The sequence below is a fragment of the Bos taurus genome, chromosome 13 (genome assembly GCF_002263795.3).
Source record: "Bos taurus isolate L1 Dominette 01449 registration number 42190680 breed Hereford chromosome 13, ARS-UCD2.0, whole genome shotgun sequence".
NCBI lineage: Eukaryota > Metazoa > Chordata > Mammalia > Artiodactyla > Bovidae > Bos > Bos taurus.
Genome location: NC_037340.1, coordinates 64,886,790 through 64,907,777, shown reverse-complemented (window position 1 = coordinate 64,907,777; position 20,988 = coordinate 64,886,790). Strand labels below are relative to the sequence as shown.

The window sequence follows — 20,988 nt, the reverse complement described above, 5'->3', positions numbered from 1 at the left end:
TTACGCCTTCCAATATGGATTTCCTCACCTGATTTCTAAACCCTTAAAATTGTTAGGGATGAAGGACAAGTATTACAAATTTAGTCAGGTGTCAAAATAACTGGTTTGACTTTGGAGGCATCACAGTTTTCTACCACCCCTTTTGAGGGATGTTTGTAATTTCTTTTCAATTATTTAACCTGGAGAAAAAAATTCAAGATAATCTTTATTTGTGAACACGGAGCCTCAGTTTTTGGGTAGCAGAGACATGACAACTTTTTTTTTTTTCTCCAAACTATCAGTATCTTTGTAATTAAAGACTTTATTCTTGAATCAAGTACTAGCAGGTTTCTTTCTAGGGAACTGGGCCAGCAAAGGTAACTTCAGGTATTTAATCTCATGAAAACAGTTAACTACCATTTTTTATTGTTTTATTTGGCTGTGTAATGAGGCATCTTAGTTCTGGACCAGGGAGGGATTGAGCCCATGCCCTGAGCACTGGGAGTGTTGAGTCTTAACCCACACACCCAGGGTAGTCCCACCATTTTCTTAATGACAAATACTTGAGGGGCAACTTAGAACAGTATCAAGGAATATGTTGCCTGTACAGGTGAGGAGCACATCTCATGATGGAGAAACTACCTTAACAAGCCAGTTAAAAGGAGGGAGAGTCAGCTAGTAAGTTTACATCCTCATTGATGACTGGTTAGAAAATCATCTGAGATGAACCTGTGTGAGCTGCGTGCCAGGTTGCTTAAGTTGTGGCCAGCTGCAAACTCAGGCCTCTGCCCATGGGATTCTCCAGGCAAGAGTAGGGTAGTGGGTTGCCAGGCCCTGCTCCAGGGGGTCTTCCCAACCCAGAGACTGAACCTGTCTCATGCCTCCTGCATCAGCAGGTGGATTCTTGACCGCTAGTGCCATCTGAACTTGTGAGGCTACAAAAGTGGTTTGAATTTGTTCTTTTCCTGATCAAGTCATATATGAAGACAATATTGGGGTATACAACGTAATAGCACTGGAAATACGGCTGGTTAATCTTGCACTGTGACCTTGAGGAAATGTAGACTTAACAGTTTAAAGGTGAGAAACTAAGCATCAACCTTAAAGGGCTGAATAATAAGGATTTCCAAGAATCTATGAACAGTCTTAATGCATGATAAATCATTCCAAGTTTGGATTAACAGAGAAAGCTCTTGTGAAACAAGAAACCAAACCTCAGGCCACCTCCGAAGATCTTTAAGCAAGCTGGGTAACGGGCTTTGAGAGGAAAAAATGCTTCTAAACAGAAACTCCGAATACTCAAAGACTTGCTTTATTATAGTACACATGGGATGGAACTGGTGGGATGGGGTGGATGTTGTGGGCAACCACTGCCCTGATTAGCATCGGATGCCCATCCCGATGGCCATGAATGTGCCAAAGGTGCCGCCACTCTGCATCATGGTTTTTCCGATGCCGCCCATCAGCTCCCGACCCCGCATTCCGATCCTGAGGGAGGAGGAAACCAAGATGGGGCCACTTGAGAACAACAATACAGGGAGGAGCATTAACTAACCCTTTCCAATTCATAATCAGGCACTGCTGAAGTCTGGCAGGACATTATTACCTCTTGACACATGGAGTGAGTAATGCTAAGGACAAGGATCCATTAGGATCTCCGGGCAACTGACGGGTTTGTGGGAGGCAACAGAAGCAGTATAAAGTACAGAAACAGGGAAATCATTTTTGGGTGCTGGTTTTGCCTCCAGGGTATACATGATCCAATACAACATTTTTTAGATGGTGTTAAAACAATGATTGGGGGCTCAGACCTGGGGTCAAGAACTACGTGCAATTTACAGGCTGTGTCAAGTGTATAATGAGGCTCTTAACATTCACAGCAGTGTTGTGATAACAGGGCATTCACTGACAGTAGACGCTCGGTAAACGATAATTTATTTACCAGGAACAATAGCATCTTTTATGTGTGAAAACTAGAGTGTAGAGTTTATCTGCTTAATTTCTACATCCTGTTCCCAGTGCAGTGAAATTAAGTTTGTTTCGCCATGAGCCTAACAGGAGTAAAACAGAACAGCCATTTATTGAGCACTTAATATGTGCCAGGTTCTCTGTTAAGTGTGGTCTGATTTGAGCTTAGAATTCTACATGATGTAGAGGTTTACTGACCTCATTTCTACGTGAAACCCGGGCTCCTACTTGCCTAAGGTTACAGAATAAGGGTCAGAAAGCAGTTTGAATCAGAGCTCGTATTCTCAACCATTTAGATTATCAACTGTCCTCCCCGACTGAAGGTGCTTAGGAAAATAGTCTCGTTCGTTACAGGGCAGAGACAGAACTGGAAAGTAGTAAGCTCTATTCGGGCTGTAGGCCGAGAGCTGTGGGCTGGGAAAATCAGGTAGTCCCCAGAGATCACCGCCCGCGCCCCTCACCTGAGACAGGAAAAGGTGCCGAAGAGCGCCCCCGCCGCCATGCCCACGGCGCAACCCATCACGAAGCCCATCTTCACGCGGTCGAAACAGCTTGGCTGGGACTGTCCATAGGGACCCACGGCCACCGGCATCTGCGGGGTTCGAAGGTTAGGGAAGTGTGGGCCTAGCCGCCAGCCCGAGACTCCAGCAGAGGCCAGAGGAGGTGCGATAGGGAACCGGCCCAGGGGTTCTGGGAAATCCGAGAAAGAAAAGAAGGGTGTAGCCCGACTCCATCACCCACTGTGCGTTCGAGTCCCCGCGCCACGGTGCCCCCACCTCACCTCGTTCGTGGCTTCGGTCGCTCAGATCTACGTCTTACACGGAACGCGAGCTGGTGCGCACTCGAGATCCGAGGAAGCGCTTCCGGGGCGCGGAGTAGTACTTCCGGGATCCTGTAGCTGAGGACTGTAGCGGCTTTGGGCGGGGGGCTCTGCCACCGGGACCATGCTGCTGCGAACCGCTTGGAGGCGGGTGGCCACGGCCGCGCCCGCGGCTCCGGGGCCGAGGGCCAAGCCGCCCATTCGGGGGCTGCGCCTGCGCGGTACGCTCGGGGGCCCGCTCGCCGCCACCTTCCTGGAGGCGCGGAACTTTCTCCTGGGCTAGGCGACTTACCTGCATATTCAGGAGTCTTCCTCTTCCGCTACCCCGACCCTCTGACCCTTCCTCTTGACTGCATCCCTCAGGTTTTCTCATACCGGCTCTCTGAACCGTTGACTTCGCCGCATCCCCCCACCCGCACTTCACATCCTGCACCGCAGGCCCTCAAAGCCCTAAAATTCGGCCATCGGACCTCTCCTGACCCAATTGTAGAGATGCTAGTGGTCCAGCCAGTAACCTCTGAAGGAGATCTTACCTACCGTCTCCACGTTCCTTCTCAGGGGCTTTGCCCTTTCGGAGATTTCCTCACTCCAACGACGCAATTTGAATGTTGTCTCAGCACCCTACCCTAAGAACCCTGTCTCTCTCCCTTACCTCTTTTTTTACAGTTTGCTCAACTTTTCCGATGTTCTGTTTCCTTTTGCGTTGAGATTCGCTCAGCATCGCTTAAACTTATGTCACCTCCGTCCAGCCTTTCCATTCTGTTGTTTGGGATGCCCTGTGTGCAGAGTTGGATCCTCTCTCACCTGGCCCCTCCGTTCCATTTTTTTGTCAGGTATAGACCTTACTCCCCAGTCTGCTGTTGCCTCTGATGCAGCCATTGCTCTGGAGGCGGAGTCAGTGCTGCGACCTCTGTACATGGATGTGCAAGCTACAACTCCTCTGGTAAGGATGGAGGGGCAGCTTTCCCTGAGCTGTTTAGTGGAGTTATACTGTAGAAGTGGCAGTGCACAGAAATGGCTGAATCCCTGTAGAGGTGAGAGCCATTGAGAAGTGTGTGCTGGGAAAGCAATGAGCCAGGAGACTGGAGGCTTACATTGTAGTCCACTAGAAGTGTCTTTACTGCTTACTAGCTATTGATCTTGGTCAAGTCACTTCATTGCCGGCACTCTCCTAGTAGTTAAAAGCATAGGGTCTGGAAATTACTGGACCCCTGCTTACTATACGCATTTGGGCAAGAATTAAATAGGTTAAAAGATATAAAGCAGCCCTTAGAATAGTGCCTGGCACATGATGAGCACTGGAATATTAATGCACGTTTTCATCAACATCCTCTCCTAGATATCACATTGCTTGGCAGTGAAAACACCTACAGACACAACTGTCAGGAAAAAGCAGTGTTTGTAGATTATCTGAGGAGATGGTAGAATAAAATGATTTAAGACAGATTGGGGAAAAAAAGACAGATTGGGAGGAGAGTGTATTAAGATAATATTTGGTTAGAACCTGAGGGGATGGGAGAATGTTTGAGACCTAATCTAGGCAGGGTCTGAAGGATTGGGGGTGTGTTGAGGCAGGTTGGGTAGGTCAGGGGATGGAGTGGGGCCTGAGTTAACTATGGGCTCAAGGAGACTGGTCTGTTCTGTTTTGTCCAGGACCCTCGGGTGCTTGATGCCATGCTCCCTTACCTAGTCAACTACTATGGAAACCCACACTCCCGGACACATGCTTATGGCTGGGAGAGTGAGGCTGCCATGGAATGTGCTCGCCAGGTTAGTACAGAGGACTCTAGGAAGTTCTGATGTCAGAGGTTTCAGTGACCTGTGGGTGGCATTTTTTTTTTTTTTTTTTAGTATCTGTGGGTGAAGGTGGAAATGGTTTGGGGCTCTCTCAGCAAGAGATTCAAAGGACAGGCCTTTGGAGTCCCTCTGAAGGCATTCGATTAGTTTCCACATTTCCTGGCTAACTGACCTTTGTTATTTTGTTATCTGACTTCTCGAAGCTTCAGTTTCCTCACATTGAAAATGGAGGTTGAGGGGAGTCCAGTGGATAGAATTCTGGGCTTTCGCTCCTGGGGGTCTCGATTTGATCTCTGTTCAGGGAACTAAGATCCAGCAAACTGTGTGGCATGTCCAAAAGAAAATGGAGATTGTAGTAGTTCCTACTCCTTAAGGTTTTGGGGTGGATTAAATCAGACAATACTAGTGATATGTTTGTAGACATGATGCCTGTGCATACTAAGAACTCATAAGTGCTTTTTCAAAAACACCAAAGTTGTTATTAATTGGATTTGGGATGTAGTTGAATATATCCCTTTGTCTGATCCTAGTGGGTACAGAACTGCTTCTTGAGCAGTTGACAGATTGCGGTGGAGCTCTTCATGCTCCAGACTGCTGTCTTAGTTGTCACCACAGCCCCATTCCTGCTGAGGAAACTAATGCTCCTTATTTCTGCTTCTTGTCTTGACTTGCAGCAAGTAGCATCTCTGATTGGGGCTGATCCTCGTGAGATCATTTTCACTAGCGGTGCTACTGAATCCAACAACATAGCAATTAAGGTAAGAGAACCAGAAGGCATATCTGGGCTTTCCTGACCTGGGAGATGGTTTCCTGCCATCAGTTAGGCTCATGTGTCTTTCCCAGTCACCCACCTTCATCATATCATGAAAAAAGACACAGACACATCACCCTTTTTCTAATTTGTTGCTTCCTTCAGCCCTGTGTAGTTGACTGTATCTAAAGTTTGCTCCTGGTGAACTGAATTCAGTCCCGTAGTTGGATAGGAAAGGAGGTGGCTCTTGGGTCATCAAACACGTGGTGTTTTGGATGACAGCTACTTCAGAGGATAAATGGTGACTCAATCCTTTTTCCCATCCTTTAGATCTACTCACAATGAAGTCCAGAATACACTCGTAATTGAATAGATTTCTCTGCTTCTTATTACCAAGTTTACCCTTATATCTATGATTTCAGGGCTGCCTTTTTCTCAGCCTTCCTTTTCTCTCCAGTGAGATCTGTTTGCAGCAAGTTCTTCCTGTTTCTTTAGATGTCCCTGTTTTTAAGTCCTGGTTGCCTAGGTGCTGTCTGAAGACATTTACTTAATCACCTGTTCTGAGATTAGTCACTCTGTCCTTGGGACGTCGTTGATGCTAACGAAAGTAAAATTCCACTCTCAGTAATCATGTCAGTGTTTCATAGAACAGTCATGCCTGACTGGGGCCTGGTTACCAGGGTCACTTGTGTAAATACCAAGGCTCTGATAAATTGTGGGCTGCTGTAGGTTCAGTGCTGGCTCTATCCCCTCTCATCATGGTCTCTCACCTGTGTTGCCAGTATTGTTTTTTCTGACCTTGGACTCTGTAGGAGGCCTAGGCCTGGGCCAGGTTCCAGAGTCATCAGCACTCACCGGATCCTGTTAACAGGAGTGTCCTTCCTTGGGACTGCAGAGACCTCAGAGCCATGCGTGTGGTCTCTTCAAAGATGAGGATGGTTTCTGGAATGGGGAGCATTTTCAAAACTTTGAAAATATTTGCTTTGAAAGCTTCCACAGATTCTCAGACCTCAAGGTCAAGGATTGCTAAGAGTGGTTGTGACCGTTTTCCCCTTAGACTCCTGGATGGGTAAATATCTGTCTGCTGGTAGAGGATTCAACATTCTGGGTAACTGAGATAGGAGGAGGGGGAGGGACCTTTTAAATGTTTTCATTTTTATGTTCCTTGTCCCTAAGAACATTTTTATGTAGTCATAATTTTGGCCTAATTAGTTTCATATTCTGCTTTTAACATAGTACCCTGGGAGGGGTGGGGTTGCACCTTTTATTTAAGTTTTTTAAGGAATTCATGTATATGCAGTGAAATTTTTTTAACCCTATGGAAAGATTTATTTATTAATTTTTACCAGAGTATAGTTGCTTTACAATGTTGTGTTTATACTGTACAGTGAAGTGAATCAGCTATAAATACACATATATCCCCTCTTTTTTAGATTTCCTTCCCATTTAGATCACCACAGAGTACTGAGTAGAGTTCCCTGAGCTATACAGTAGGTTCTCATTATATGGAAAGGTTTAAACTTGAGTGTAGATCTTCCATTTCCTCGTCCCTACCAAAGAGACCTCAAGTCTGTTTAGTATTGTTCCAGAAAACAAATTGTACACACATATGCGTTTGCTTTTAATAGTTTCACATATTGTAGCATCCACATTTATTTTTCCATAGCCAATAATAACATATGTTATGTTTTTCCATTTTAAACTCCATAATATTTAATATACCTACATTATTTTTCATGGAGTTGTATTATTGCAGTTTACTCTTTATTCCTCTATTGTTGGATGTGTTTAATCTCTCCATTTTTTTTAAGGATTGTGAATACAATGAAAGCATATTTTGTCTCTATAGTATCATCTATGCTTTGAAATATTTCCCTAAATTCCCAAAAGAGGAGTCACAGTAAAGAGTGCTAATACAGCTTTTTTTAAAAATTTATTTATTTTTTAATTGAAGGATAGTTGCTTTGCAGAATTTTGTTAATACAGCTTTTAAGACATCTTTATAAATAATTCTCTGAAGAGTTTGTAGTGTAAGTACTGCCATCAGCAAGGAATGAGTGTATGAGTTTTACTTCTACACTGCCAGCTTTAGGTATCAGTATCACCATATTTATATGTTATGTTGTTTACACAGAAATAAAACATATATACCCTACCATGTGTAAAATAGATAGCTAGTTGGAAGCTGCTATAATAGCACAGGAGCTCAGCCCCGTGCTCTGTGATGACCTAGAGGGGTGGGATGGGGGTGGAGTGGGAGGGAGGCTCTAGAGAGAGGGAATATATGAATGTTGTTGTTTAGTCTCTAAATTGGTCTGACTCTTTGCAAACCCATGGACTGTAGTCTGCCAGATTCCTGTGTCCATGGGATTTTTTTAGGCAAGATACTGGAGTGGGTTGCCATTTCCTTCTACAGGGGATCTTCTTGATCCATGGATCAAACCCACTTCTCTTATATTGGCAGATGGATTCTTTATCACTGAGCCACCAATTCCTGCTGATTCATTTGTGGTACAGCAGAAACTGTTACTAATACAACATTGTAAAACAGTTATCCTCCAATTAAAAAAAAAAGAAATAAATGAGAAACACTTTTCCTGGGATACAAGGATAGGGATGTTTTCCATTTTCCATCTATGGTATAATAAAAAATGTATTTGGTCTTTGTTCTCTGTTCCTAGCACAGGGCTTCAAAAACCCTTGTAGTTTCCTGAATACTAGGAATGTCTTTGTTATTCATAATAAGCCCCCTTGGACCATAATGTGTTTCTGGTGATGAAGTGATTCTTGGTGGGCCCTTAGATAGTTTTAAGATGTAGGCTGGTCACTCCAGAAGGACGAAGAAGATGTGATTAGAGGGTTGTAACTTTGATCTGGGGAAGAAAGGGGGTTGGAGATTGAGTCTAGTCATATGGCCAGTGATTTAATCAGTCACGCCTGTGTTATATGAAACCGCTGTAAAAACTGGAAAATGAGGGGGAATTCCCTGGTGGTCCAGTGGCTGGGACTCCATGCTCCCAATGCAGGGGGCCCAAGTTCGATCCCTGGTCAGGGAACTAGGTCCCACATGCCACAACTAAGACCCCAGTACAGCCAAATAAATAAATAAAAATAAATATTAAAAAACAAAACAAAACTGGGAAACAAGAGTCAGAGGAGCTTCCAGGTTAGCTAACACGAGGATGTCCTGGCGGGTGGCATGCTTGATGCTCTGAGCCCTTCCCTGCCTCAGACCTCATCCTGTGCAGCTCTTCCGTTTGGCCATTCATGGGCTCTATCTTCTGTGATAAAGCTATGATAGTAAGTGTAGTGTTTTCAGTGAATTCTGTGAATCATAGGGGATTACTGAATCTTAGGGGGCTATGCATCACCAGCTCAATGGACATGAGTTTGAACAAACTCCCTGAGATAGTGAAGGACAGGAAAGCCTAGAGTTTTGCAGTCCATTGTGTCACAAAGAGCTGACTTAGTGATTAAACAACAACAACAAGGGGGCTGTGGGAAGTCTTTTATTTGTAGCCATCTGGGGAAATATGGATGGGGAGCTTGTGACATCTAGGCCTCACAGCTGGCATCTGAAGTGGAGGCAGACCTGTGAGACTGAGGCACTTAACCTGTGGGATTTTCACTAGTGGGATAGTTAGTGTCAGAATTAAGTTGAATTGTAAGACACACAGTTGTCAGAGAATTGATGTTGGACCATACCGCCCTTATCCACTTACTCAAGTCACTGCTGTCTCTCTGAGTATATTCTTCATTTTTCCACCACCACCAACTTCTAGGGAGTGGCCAGGTTCTACAGGTCCCGGAAAAAGCACTTGATCACCACACAGACAGAACACAAATGTGTCTTGGACTCCTGCCGTTCACTGGAAGCTGAGGGCTTTAAAGTCACCTACCTCCCGGTGAAGAAGAGTGGAATCATTGACCTGAAGGTAAGAGGGCATGATAGGGGGAGCCTGGCTTCAATCTATAAAACTGTCTCTTTAGCCTCAGCTGGAGCTTGAAAGACTAGATCTAATGGTGAGGGAGGGCTTTAGAGAAATAGGTCTCTCACTGGGACCCAGAGTATGTTCTCCTTGAGAGGGCACCATCTTCCTTTTGTCTGGAGGATTTGTTTCTCAGCTTAGTTGGTGCTTCCTGGTCTGTGTGAGAGCCACTGACCATGTATGCAGGATGCCAGAGACTAACACTCACCGTGGGAAAGCTTTGGCCTCCTTCACCCTTCACTGATGTTTCTCATCCTTCAAAAGGGTAGGTGTAGTTTTGTGAAGAATATTTCCCTTTGGGACCCGTATAGATGTTTTTAAATTTTATTTATTGATTCATTAATTTCTGGCTGCGCTGGGTCTTGGTTGCCTTGTGTGGGTTCCCTGTAGTTGTGGTGCACAGGCTCCTCACTGTGGTGGCTTCTTTTGTTGTGGACGATGGGCTCTAGGTGCATGGACTCAGTAGTTGCAGCACATGGGCTCAATAGCTGCAGCTCGAAGGCTCTAGAATGTGGGCTTAGAAGTTGTGGTGCACAGCTTAGTTGCCCTACAGCACGTGGGATCTTCCCGGACCAGGAATCGAACCCTTATCCCCTGCATTGGTGGGCAGATTCATATCCACTGTGTCAGGAAAATCTGATTCACAATTTTCAAAAGGTATATTCCATTTATAGTTATTACAAAATATTGGCTATATTCCCTGTGTTGTACAATATATCCTTATAACTTATTTTATACATTTTTTGCCTATTTTTATTTTATTATTTTAAAATTTTGGGCTGCACCCTGTAGCATGTAGGATCTTAGTTCCTTAACCAGGGATCAAACCCACACCCCCTGCATTGGAATTCTTTAACCACTGGACTGCCTGGGAAGTCCCTTATTATTTTTATTCCAACAGGTTTTTTTTTTTTTTTTTTTTTGCTGCACCTTGAGGCATGTAGGTTCTCAGTTCCCTGATCAGGGATCGAGCCATTCCCTTTATTTTATTTAATGGCTTTTTACTTCTTTGCTCTGTTGTGTGCCTGTGCCTATTTTTCCACTAGGCTTAGCTTCCTGAACTTGGGGAGTGCATATTTTCTGGATTTTCATTTCTCCTAATACTTAACATAATGTCTTTCTTTCACTCTCTACTATTTATTGTGTCATAGTGCCAGGCACTGGGGATAAAGGGACGAATAAGACAAGCCTAGTCTGTGCTTTCAAGGAGCTTATATTCTAGTGAAAGGACAGGTAACATGTAAACAAATGTATAAATGATTATGAATTGGGATGTATACTATAAAGGAAGTAAAGAAGAAGCTGAGAGAAATGAAACATTGAGAACTTCCATTAGACCAGTGTCAGGGAAAGCATCATAGATGCTGGGAGGTTGATTACTAGTTTCTTTAGGATAAATGTTTCCGTCAGATGTGGTCCCTATGTCAATGTTAATAGTAACCTTGTTTTTTACTACTTATTTTGTTCTTTGCCACTTACTCTGACAACCTTATGTAGGAAAGGCTCCCCCTCTTTTTTTTTAATGAAGTTTTTAATTTTTAAATTATAGATTCTCATGTAGTTGTCAGAAGTAATATAGACAGATCTCATGTATCCTTTATTCATTTCTCTTAATGATAACATCTAGCAAAAGTATAGTATAATATTACAACCAGGATATTGATGTTAATACAATCTCCTGGTTTTGTTCTGATTTCCCTGGTTTTACTTGTACTCACTTGTGTGTGTGTGTTTAGTTCTATGCATTCTAGTTTCATCACATGTGTAGGTTTATGTAACTATCACCACAGTGATGCCTTATTTTTTTTTTCTAAATATGTATTTAGTTTTGGCTATGCTGGGTCTTCATTGCTGCCTGGAGGCTTTCTCTAGTGGTGAGCAGGGGCTACTCTAGTTGTGTTGTATAGTCATCTCATTGCAGTGGCTTCCCTGCTGCAGAGCACAGACTCTGTGGTGTGCGGGCTTCAGTAGTTGAGACATGTGGGCTCAATATTTGTGGCTCGAGGACTCCAGAGAACAGACTCAGTAGTCGTGGTGCATGGGTTAGTTGCTCCATGGCATGTGTGATCCTCCTGGACCAGGGATTGAAGCAGTGTCCCCTGCATTGCCAGGTGGATTCTTAACCACTGGACTACCAGGGAAGTCCCATGGAATTCTTTTAAAACCACTAATTTGATCACCATTTCTTTAATTTTGTCATTTCAGTAATGTTATGTAAATGAAATGTTAGTAATATAGTGTGTAATCTTTTGGGATTGGCTATTTTCACTTAGCATAAGTCTTAGGCGAATCATTTAAGTTGTCGCCTGTCTCTGTAGTCTGTTCCTTTTTGTTGCTGAGTAGTAGTCCACAGAATGGAAGGCCCCTGTTCACAACTAACCTTGCTTACATTCTGAGTTAGAGACGACTCTGTTCATACTATATGGTCTCTTTACTCCTGATATTCTTAGGAACTAGAGGCTGCCATCCAGCCAGATACCAGCCTGGTCTCAGTCATGACTGTGAACAATGAAATTGGAGTGAAGCAGCCCATTAAGGAAATAGGTAAGTATCATGGGTGGACCCTGATGCTTGCCCACCACTGGGATCCATCTGAGGAGCAGGACTGGACTAGGAGCTGAAAGACTATATAGAGTGCAATAAGGAAACCTAGGGAAAGAGGGCTTCAGTTCCTTGTTCAAGGACATATTGTAAATGGCACAGCTAGTATTTGAACCCAGGTCTTATACCACTTGAGCTTCCCAGATGGTGCAGTGGTAAAGAATCTGCCTGCCAGTGCAAGAGACGCAAGAGCCTTGGGTTCGACCCCTGGGTTGAGAAGATCCCCTGGAGGAAGAAATGGCAACTCATTGCAGTATTCTTGCTGGGAAAATCCCATGGACAGAGAAGCCTGGGGGGCTACAGTCCCCGTGGTCATAGAAGAGTGGGACACGACTGAGCACACATGCACTGCACTGCTGTCCTTTTCATTTTACCGCAGCTGGTGCAGAAGGCAAAACAAAGAACCTCCACCTTTTTTTCTCTTCCTCTTTTAACTTTTTCGTTTTAGAACATCTGTTCACTGTGCTCATTTGGAGCCAGAGACATGTACCCCGTAACTTCTTAGGTACATTAGCAAATAGATCTATTAATTTTTGCTTCTTTTAAATCAATAAGGATCTAAAAATTAATCTGGTATATTGAAAGGCCAGTGTTAATGAGGTAGGAAGAGTCTTATGAATCAGAATATTGGATGTATTTTGATTTGATGCTTTGTGCTTTTTTTTTGACCACCATAACTTTTATTATTTTTGTAAGTTGGACTGTAATTGCTTTACAATGTTGTGTTAGTTTCTGCTGTACAATGAAGTGAATCAGTTGTATGTTTACATATGATCCCCTCTTTCTTGGACCTCCCTCTGACGCCCCTCCCCCCAACCATCCCACCCATCTAGGTCATCAGAGAGCACCAAGCTGAGCTTCTTGTACTTTACATTGGTTCCCGCTAGCTATCTATTTTACAGGTGGTAGTGTATATGTGTCAATCCTAATCTCTCAATTAATGGACATTATGTGGAATCTAGAAAAATGGTACAGAGGAACCTATTTCCAGGCTAGGAGTAGAGATGCAGGCATAGAGAATGGATGTGTGCACTTGCCCTTATTTATTCTAGTCAAGGACACGAGAGCTGAGAATGAGAGAGAGAGAGAGAGAGAAAGAGAGAGAGAGAAAGAGAGAAGTGATTTACTACGTGGCTAGGGCCAATACCAGATGTAATTTTGCCTCAGAACTCATAGTATATTATAGGACCACTGCCAGGTTACTTCCTAACATTGTGTTCTGGTTCTTCCCCTCTGTTGTTTTCTCAGGGCAGATTTGCAGTTCCAGAAAGGTGTATTTCCATACCGATGCAGCCCAGGCTGTTGGAAAAATCCCACTTGACGTCAATGACATGAAAATTGATCTCATGAGCATCAGTGGTCACAAAATCTATGGTCCCAAAGGTACTAGCCCCTCCTAGATTTCCTCCTCTCTGCACCACCCAACCCTTTGACAGGTGTTCCTGAGATTCATTTGGGACTCTCACTGCTCTCAGAGGAAGAGTGCTCTGCAGAATGCAGGTGTCATTTAATAATAGCCAGGAACAGTTGCCTATTTGCAGATTCTAGCAGTTACTATAAGCAGTCCATCCTTCACTGGTCTCTTTAGAAAATCCTTTCATGTAGATGTTAATTCGGTTGAGGAACAAAGGTTTTGTCATATCAAATTAGCTTGATAAGTCCAGTTATCTTGTCTAATCAACTGTGATTTGCAGATCAATATTCTTTTTTTTTTTTTTGACTGTGTGGCATGTGGGATTATAGTTCCCTGACCAGGGATTGAACCCATGGCCCCTGAAGTGGAAGCCTGGAGTCCTAACCACTGGACCTCCAGGGAAGTCTCAGATCAATATTCTTTGAGCCCTTTATTCCCTCGTGTTTTGCTTTAGCCTTAGGGGAAGATTGTATGGGCTTTTATGTGTTTTGGTGTTTGTTCCTAGCTTTATTAGTCTTTGCTCCTGTTAATCTCTCAAGGTACTTGTCTGTGTCCTATGGTCCTATTGGCATAGGAATATTTTCCAGCTGGAATTCTGCCTTTGCATGCCAGCCTTTGGGAAGAGACTGTTGTCCTCTGTTTTATGGAGGTAGCCATCCAAAATGAACAACTCTTCCTCTCTTTCCTGGGTGAGGGCCTGTGGTGGTTGGTTATGCCAGTATGCTTTCTGTGTCTGCAGGGTGTGTCATCCAGATGGACACCCTATGGGAAAAGGTGTGATAATTCCTGAAAGTACATAAGATGGCTTCTTCTAAAGCAGTAGTCCCCAGCCTTTTTGGCAGCAGGGACCAGTTTCATGGAAGACAATTTTTCCATGGACCAGGGATGGGGGCAGGATGGTTTCAGGATCCAAGTGCATTACATTTAATGTGGACTTTGTTTCTGTTATTAGTACATCAGTTCCACCTCAGATCATCAGATATTAGATCCCAGAGGTTGTGCTTCCAGAGGTTGTAAACAGTGTGTTTTTAAGTTAATTGTTTTTAAAAGCTCAACAGTCATTCTATCTTTAACTAAAATTGGCTTACTGGCTTTTATTGTAGATAAATTTGTTTTAATAAAACTAATTAACTCATATTGAGCAGAAGCTCTGTTCAGCACTAAAATGTATGCAAGTATCCCTCACTATCCAAACTCTTGCTTTTTGGACTCAGAATCTAAATAGATTTAGACGACATGGTAGCCCTCACTCTCCAGATGTAGTGTCTGAGCCCTTACTCTCTGAACTTGGGAACTGCAGAGACTCAGATAGTGTCAGATACCTGAATATGATTTTATTTTCATGGGGAAATGGAATATGTCTTAATAAATGCAGTTTGGTACATCCTGCATTAGTGTCCCCCACCCCCAACATTTTTTATTTTGAAAATTTTGGAGCTAACAGAAAAGTTGAAAGAATTTTTTGACCCCTTTGGAAAGTGATATTTTGTTTCATCTGCCTTTTCCTTTTTCTCTTTTTTTGTAACAAACTTTGTTTCCCAGGGGTCGGTGCCATCTACATTCGCCGGCGGCCCCGTGTGCGTGTGGAGGCCCTGCAGAGTGGAGGGGGGCAGGAGCGGGGTATGCGGTCTGGGACAGTACCCACACCCTTGGTGGTGGGGCTGGGGGCTGCGTGTGAGGTGGCACAGCAAGAGATGGAGGTATGGGGAAAGCAGTTCCCTCCCACAAATTCTTCCCCTGTGCTGGGTCTCCTGTTTAGCAGCTTCTTGGCATGACTGGGTCAGATCTTTGCCAGAAGAGGTGGTTTAAGAAAACTGCCTTTCTCTGAGTGCTGCTGGCATCCTGTTCTGAGGGAGGTGTCGTCGTTGCTGTTTAGTCACTCGGTCGTGTCCGACTCTTTGCGATCCCTTGAACTGCAGCCCATCAGGTTCCTCTGTCCATGGGGTTTCCCGGGCAGGCATACTGGAGTGGCTTGCCATTTTCTTCTCTAGGGGATCTTCCTGACCCAGGATCAAACCCGCATCTCCTGCATTGTAGGCGGATTCTTTGCTGCTGGGCCAGCTGGGAAGCCCTGAGGGAGGTCTTATGGGCTCCAAATTCCAGGTCCTTTACTGGAACCACGTGTCCAGTATTTGAGCACCTCTGTGCTCACTGCTGTGGATACAGTGGTCTCCATGAGTAACACAAGACCATAGATGGTTAAATGCACAGTCACTTCTGGGCACAGGGTAGGGTTCCTCATCCTTTATATCTCTGAGCTGTTTAATGGTCACTATGCTTAGTCCTCCCTTGCCTGCTCCTCAGTATGACCACAAGCGAATCTCAAAGTTAGCTGAGCGACTGATACAGAAGATAATGAAGAGCCTTCCAGATGTGGTGATGAATGGGGACCCTGAGCACCATTACCCAGGTATGGTTGTGCCCATTCTGTCCTCGCCTGGAAGAGCCCTAGACTCTGAGCCTCCTCTCACAGTAGTTCTCTCTTTCAGGCTGTATCAACCTCTCCTTTGCGTATGTGGAAGGGGAGAGTCTGTTGATGGCACTTAAGGATGTTGCCTTATCCTCAGGGAGGTGAGTTGGACTGGATAAGCAGGGTCTGTGGCAGGACCAGTTAGTCTGGCTTTAAGTGTCGGGTTAATAAGCTTCCCATTGTGGAGATGACACGCACAGGAGCTTTTGGTTGAGAATAAAAGTCATTTTGTAAGCACCTATTTTTAGCCAGTTGGGCACAGGCTAAAGTTTGCCACCTTCGGAGGGCTTCCTGTGGTAGAGCTTTGTGCCTTTTGTGGTCCCAGGAGATGCCTGTATCTGTTCTAATGTTATTCTAGTAGTTCTGTTATAGCCCTCTAGAATTCAAGGATGTTCCAGAAGATACCAAGTGTTTAGCTGCTGTCTAGGCTGCTACAGATGATGCATTTGGTTGTAGGGAAGTGATCCCATGGTTCTCTGCCACTTCTTGTTACACTCAGCTCTTGTGGTATCACACTCTGTCATGCTTTGGCTGTGTCCTTGCTCATGGAAGATATCCTCCACAGGGGCCAGAGGAGCTCGATCCACACACTAGAAGGTGCAAGCAGCATCTGTCTCTTTAGCTCTGTCAGATGAGAATGTCTCTTTTGTCGTGATATGACTTCAGGGCTCTGGGGGTTTGTGGCCAGAAGGAGACTGGATGCTGAACTGAGCGAGGCTTTGTGTCTTTCTCCTTAGTGCCTGCACCTCTGCATCCCTGGAGCCCTCTTACGTGCTTCGAGCAATTGGCACTGATGAGGATTTAGCTCACTCTTCTATCAGGTTAGTCAACTGAGCTGCAGCATTTATGAAAGGTGTGCTCTTTTGTATTATTCATTTCCTGTTAGAGTCTTCCTCAGTCTAGTGTTTTTTTGTTTTTTTTTTTTTAACAAAAAAGTACCTATTTTTTATTTGGCTGCTCAGGGTCTCAGTTGTGGAATGCAGGATCTTAATTATGGCATGTGGGATCTAGTTTCCTGACCAGGGATAGAGCCCAAGCCCCCTGCATTGGGAGTGGAAAGTCTTAGCTGCTGGACCAATCTAGGGAAATACCCAATCTAGTTTTTCTTATCCCTTCATTCTTCACGAGTTTCTCAAGCAGTGGTTCTCAGACTTCACTGACTGTCACCTGGGAAGTTTGTGAATGATGAAGAGGTCTGAGTGCTGCACTCAAGAGATTCTGATTTGCTAAGTTTGGAGTAGGAAACTTCTTCTTGGATGATTCTCAGGTGACCCACAGACCATGTTTGGAGAAACTGTCCTGCAGGGGAAGGACTGTGTCTCTCCACGTCTTGTGGAGTAGAGCCTCATTGGGTACTTGCTGAATGAACTTACCCTGGTGCCACAGGTCTGATGCAGAGTTCCTCTCTGCGTCTTTTTCAGGTTTGGCATTGGCCGTTTCACTACAGAGGAGGAAGTGGACTACACAGTGGAGAAGTGCATTCACCATGTGAAGCGTCTTCGAGAAATGAGGTATGCACTCTTGTTCCAGAGACTCTTTGGAAGAAACTGCAGTGGTAGCTCCTTTCTTGTCCTCAAGCTATATATTCACCCTGCCAGAAACCAAAGTTTGAAAATCCTTGGCTTTCAGGATTTAGAGGAAGTCCTAAGGCAGGAAAGTGGATTTTCTTGGCTGCTTGTAAGAAAATGAAAAGGTGTCTTTAAAAACTAAAGAACCACATAAATTCAGATTGTTTTCATTATTTTATTAATTTATTTATTTGGCCTTGAGGCTTGCAGGATCTTAGTCCCCTGACCAGAATCCAACTGTGCTCCCTGCAGTGGAAGCACAGAGTCCTAACCACTGGACCTCCAGGGAATTCCCCGTCATTTTATTGATAATATTAATCGTGGTCTTGCATTTACTGATAATATTAATCGTGGTCTTGCAGCCATATCAATGCAGAATTCATGACTTGTAGACTAAGTTTAGGAAAACTCTATGAGATAGGGATTCTTAATTTGGGTTCTGTGGCTGAACTTCAGGATAACCCTGAAATTGTATGCTGTGTTTTACAGTTGTGCATTTTCTATGGAAGAAAGTCCATAGTTTTCATCAGATACTCAAAAGGTTAAGAACTTTTACTCAGTTTGCTTTGTAAAGATGCTTACAAAGGTCAAGATCCTTTACCAACCAGCTGCTACTAGGGGTTCTCCTAATAATCATAGGCTCTATGTTCATGGGAACATAAAGGCCTCTGGAATTCTTCAGAACTCTGTTCTGGTTCAGTTTGACTTTCAGGATTTTCTTGGTCTAGTTGGCAAGAGTGAGGTAGTTCAGGTACATACTGCTTTCGTGAGCTCCCCAGCCTTTCTAGGCTGTGAATTTTCCTTCACAGAGTCTGGTTGTATTGCTTAAATATCTATAGCTTGCTTAGCTTTGTTAGGCTCAGGATTCCTCCTTGGCTTGGCTCTCTCATACTCTCTCACTTGGCACACTCAGGGGGCATTTCTACTGACTGTGCTGCCAAGTGAGACATTCCTCATAACTGTGTGTTTTCAGCATCTTCACCCTATTCCTTCTGATGCCTTGCAAACAATTTCAACCTCGTCCCATTAGCCCTCAGCCAGAGTTTTATTTTGTGAGCCTGTGATATTAAGTCACCTTCCCTAAAGAGAAGGCTAACTTCAGAGTCTTGGAAAATGTCAAATAGAAAGGTGCTGGGGGACTTCCCTGACAGTCCAGTGGTTAAGACTGTGCTTCCACCGCAGGGCACACAGATCTGTACCTGGTCGGGAAATTAAGATCCCAGCATACCATGTGGTACAGCCAAAAATAAAGTTAAAAAAAAAAAAAAAAAGTGTGCTTGGAATGCATAGTGTAATGGAGAGAGATAAACCAAGTTAACTGGAGAACTCCAAAATCCTATGGTTGTAACACATTGAAGTAATATCTGGTCTGGGAACATTATCTAAGGCATTCAAGCTGAAGGGGATCAGAGTTTAGCAGAGATCTCTCAGCAGCTGTTCTTGTATGAAATGGGATGCCCAAGTCCAAGACTCAGAAGATCCTTTTGAATTGGAGGTGGGTATGTTGGAAGTAGAGTCACCTCTGGGGAGATGAATCTTGTGGGAGTTGGATAATGGTGATACATACCCAGGTGATTTAGGGCCAGGTTCTGAGAAGTAGAGCAAAACCAAGAAGCAGGTGCCGAAAAGTCCATTTGTGTTCGGGGTTAGTAGAGAGGCTGAAACTTGCTGCTTATACTTGCTCTAAGGGTCTTGGTTCTCCCAGGGAAACTGTGTCCATAGCCTCTCACAAGTGGCTTGAGAGCTCCATGAATATAACCACGCTTGACACTCTTGGAGTGGCTTCATTGGAGCTGAGCCTGGGGTACTTAGTTATTAATGTTGGCAGCTGGGGAGAGGCTAGAGCTGACAAGGACTTTCTCAGACATCTGAGAAAGACTTGATAACCTCTTGTTTTGGGGTTATCAGGGTAGGAAGTAGAGGAGAGACAAGAACAGATGGAGGCAAGTTAGGGCTCAGTGCTATCTGCTTCCTAAGCCTTCACTCATCCAAATACCTCTTCTCTTTGGCAGCCCTCTCTGGGAGATGGTGCAGGATGGCATTGACCTCAAGAGCATCAAGTGGACCCAACACTAGAAGAGTGGGCCTCTAAGTTTGTGCTGGCTCCTCCTGCCTCATCAACTCATGCACAGCCAGGCATTTCGTTACCCCAGTGGCTGCTCCATGTTCAAACCAGAACTGGTGTAGCCCACCTGACTTCAGCATTGGCCTGCCTCTAAGACAGAAACATGAGAAAACTGTCTTTCTCTGGCCTCAGCTCCTTTGGTGGGGAACATTCCCCATTTCTTTCCAGGAATCCTTCTCTGGTCTTATAGTGAGTGGATGTTCTTATCCTGAACCAGGAGGGACATTTGCTATGAGCTGCTGCTGGACACATCTGTATCCTTGGTGGAGAGAGCCAGAGGAACTACAAAAACGCTTTTGTTCAGGGACCCTGATGCCCTGGGTGGACATTTGAGTTGTTGCTTACCGCTGCTGAGAGACTCACTTCTTCCGATAGAAGCATAATCATCTATGACTTCATCTTTTTTGTGGCTCCAAAGGCTACCTCTTCATATCGTCTATAGACTGAACTGCAAGTTTCTTAGAAGGCTTGTCTCCTCTGTGTTCTTGTCCTTCTTTTCTTTTGACCTAATGGAGCTAGAAATATCTGTATGACTGAGTCTACCTAGTCTTGTAGTAATTTATGTTTCTTTTAAAAAAAAATTGTTAATTTGAAGATTAGAGGAATAAAATCATCTTCCTGTATTTATTCTATGAGATGCTCAAGGAGAATTCCTGGAGAAGGAAATGGCAATCCACTCCAGTGTTCTTGCCTGGAGAATCCCAGGGACAGGGGAGCCTTGTGGGCTGCCGTCTCGGGTTGCACAGAGTCGAACACGACTGAAGCGACTGAGCAGCAGCAGCAAGGAGAATTCCAAGCTTGGGAATCGTAGGGCAGACTACTTCTTGATGTCAACAGATGAGTCTGCTTGCTTATTTCTTTAGTCAGCAATTATTTGGGTGCCTCACATTATTCTGGATATTTGGGATACACTGGTTAACAATACCAAAAAGTACTCTCGGTGAACTTTCATTCTAGCAGACAGAAAGAAAATAATAATTAAATAAGGCTATTATTATAGACTGTGATGAGTGCTGTGGCAGAAATTGAGTGGTAGAGAAAGTAACAGGGAAAGAACCTACCATGCTGGGTATACTAGGAAAGCTTTTTTGAGGAGGTGTTAATTAAGCACAAACATGATTTCTAGCCATCAAAAGAACTGGGGATTGGTGAGGAATAAGAAGGAACAGTAACAGCAAAGGGCCTGAGGCATGAAAAAGCATGGTGTTTGAGAAACAGAGGTCAAAACAGCCAGAGTAGAGTTTTGCGATTTGCGGGTCTGAAACCATAAGTGGGAGGTTACCAGCATTAAAAGGGGGAAGAAAGAAATTTTATTAGAGTACATCACATGTAAATATTTAAAAATTTTATTGAAGTATAGTTGATTTAAAATGTTACATTAATTTTTGCTGAAGAGCAAAGTTACTCAGTTATATGTATCTTCGTATTTTCCATTATGGTTTATCATAGGACATTGAGTATAGTTCCCTATGAAATACAGTAGGACTTTGTTGTTTATCCATCCTG

General features: G+C 44.1%; 2 protein-coding genes across 3 annotated transcripts; one reads left to right on the top strand and one right to left on the bottom strand.

Annotated features, from left to right (window-relative positions):
* Positions 1–1,269: 1,269 nt before the first annotated feature.
* Positions 1,270–2,809, bottom strand: ROMO1 (reactive oxygen species modulator 1). 2 transcript variants are annotated; one of them, XM_005214875.5, is made up of 3 exons: positions 2,729–2,764; positions 2,409–2,637; positions 1,270–1,467 (listed from the first exon to the last, which is right to left on the bottom strand). In XM_005214875.5, exons 2-3 carry the CDS (start codon positions 2,537–2,539, stop codon positions 1,359–1,361), a joined length of 240 nt encoding a protein of 79 aa, XP_005214932.1. In that variant the 5' UTR covers positions 2,540–2,637; positions 2,729–2,764; the 3' UTR covers positions 1,270–1,358.
* Positions 2,810–2,856: 47 nt separating this feature from the next.
* NFS1 (NFS1 cysteine desulfurase) lies at positions 2,857–20,105 on the top strand (the record flags this gene model as incomplete). Its single annotated transcript, NM_001099001.1, is given in 13 exon segments — positions 2,857–2,988; positions 3,601–3,710; positions 4,421–4,537; positions 5,239–5,322; positions 9,098–9,250; positions 11,755–11,848; positions 13,154–13,288; positions 14,862–15,019; positions 15,624–15,729; positions 15,809–15,890; positions 16,527–16,610; positions 17,211–17,300; positions 19,370–20,105. Coding segments are annotated over 13 exon segments (1,374 nt in total). The 3' UTR covers positions 19,434–20,105.
* Positions 20,106–20,988: the final 883 nt, after the last annotated feature.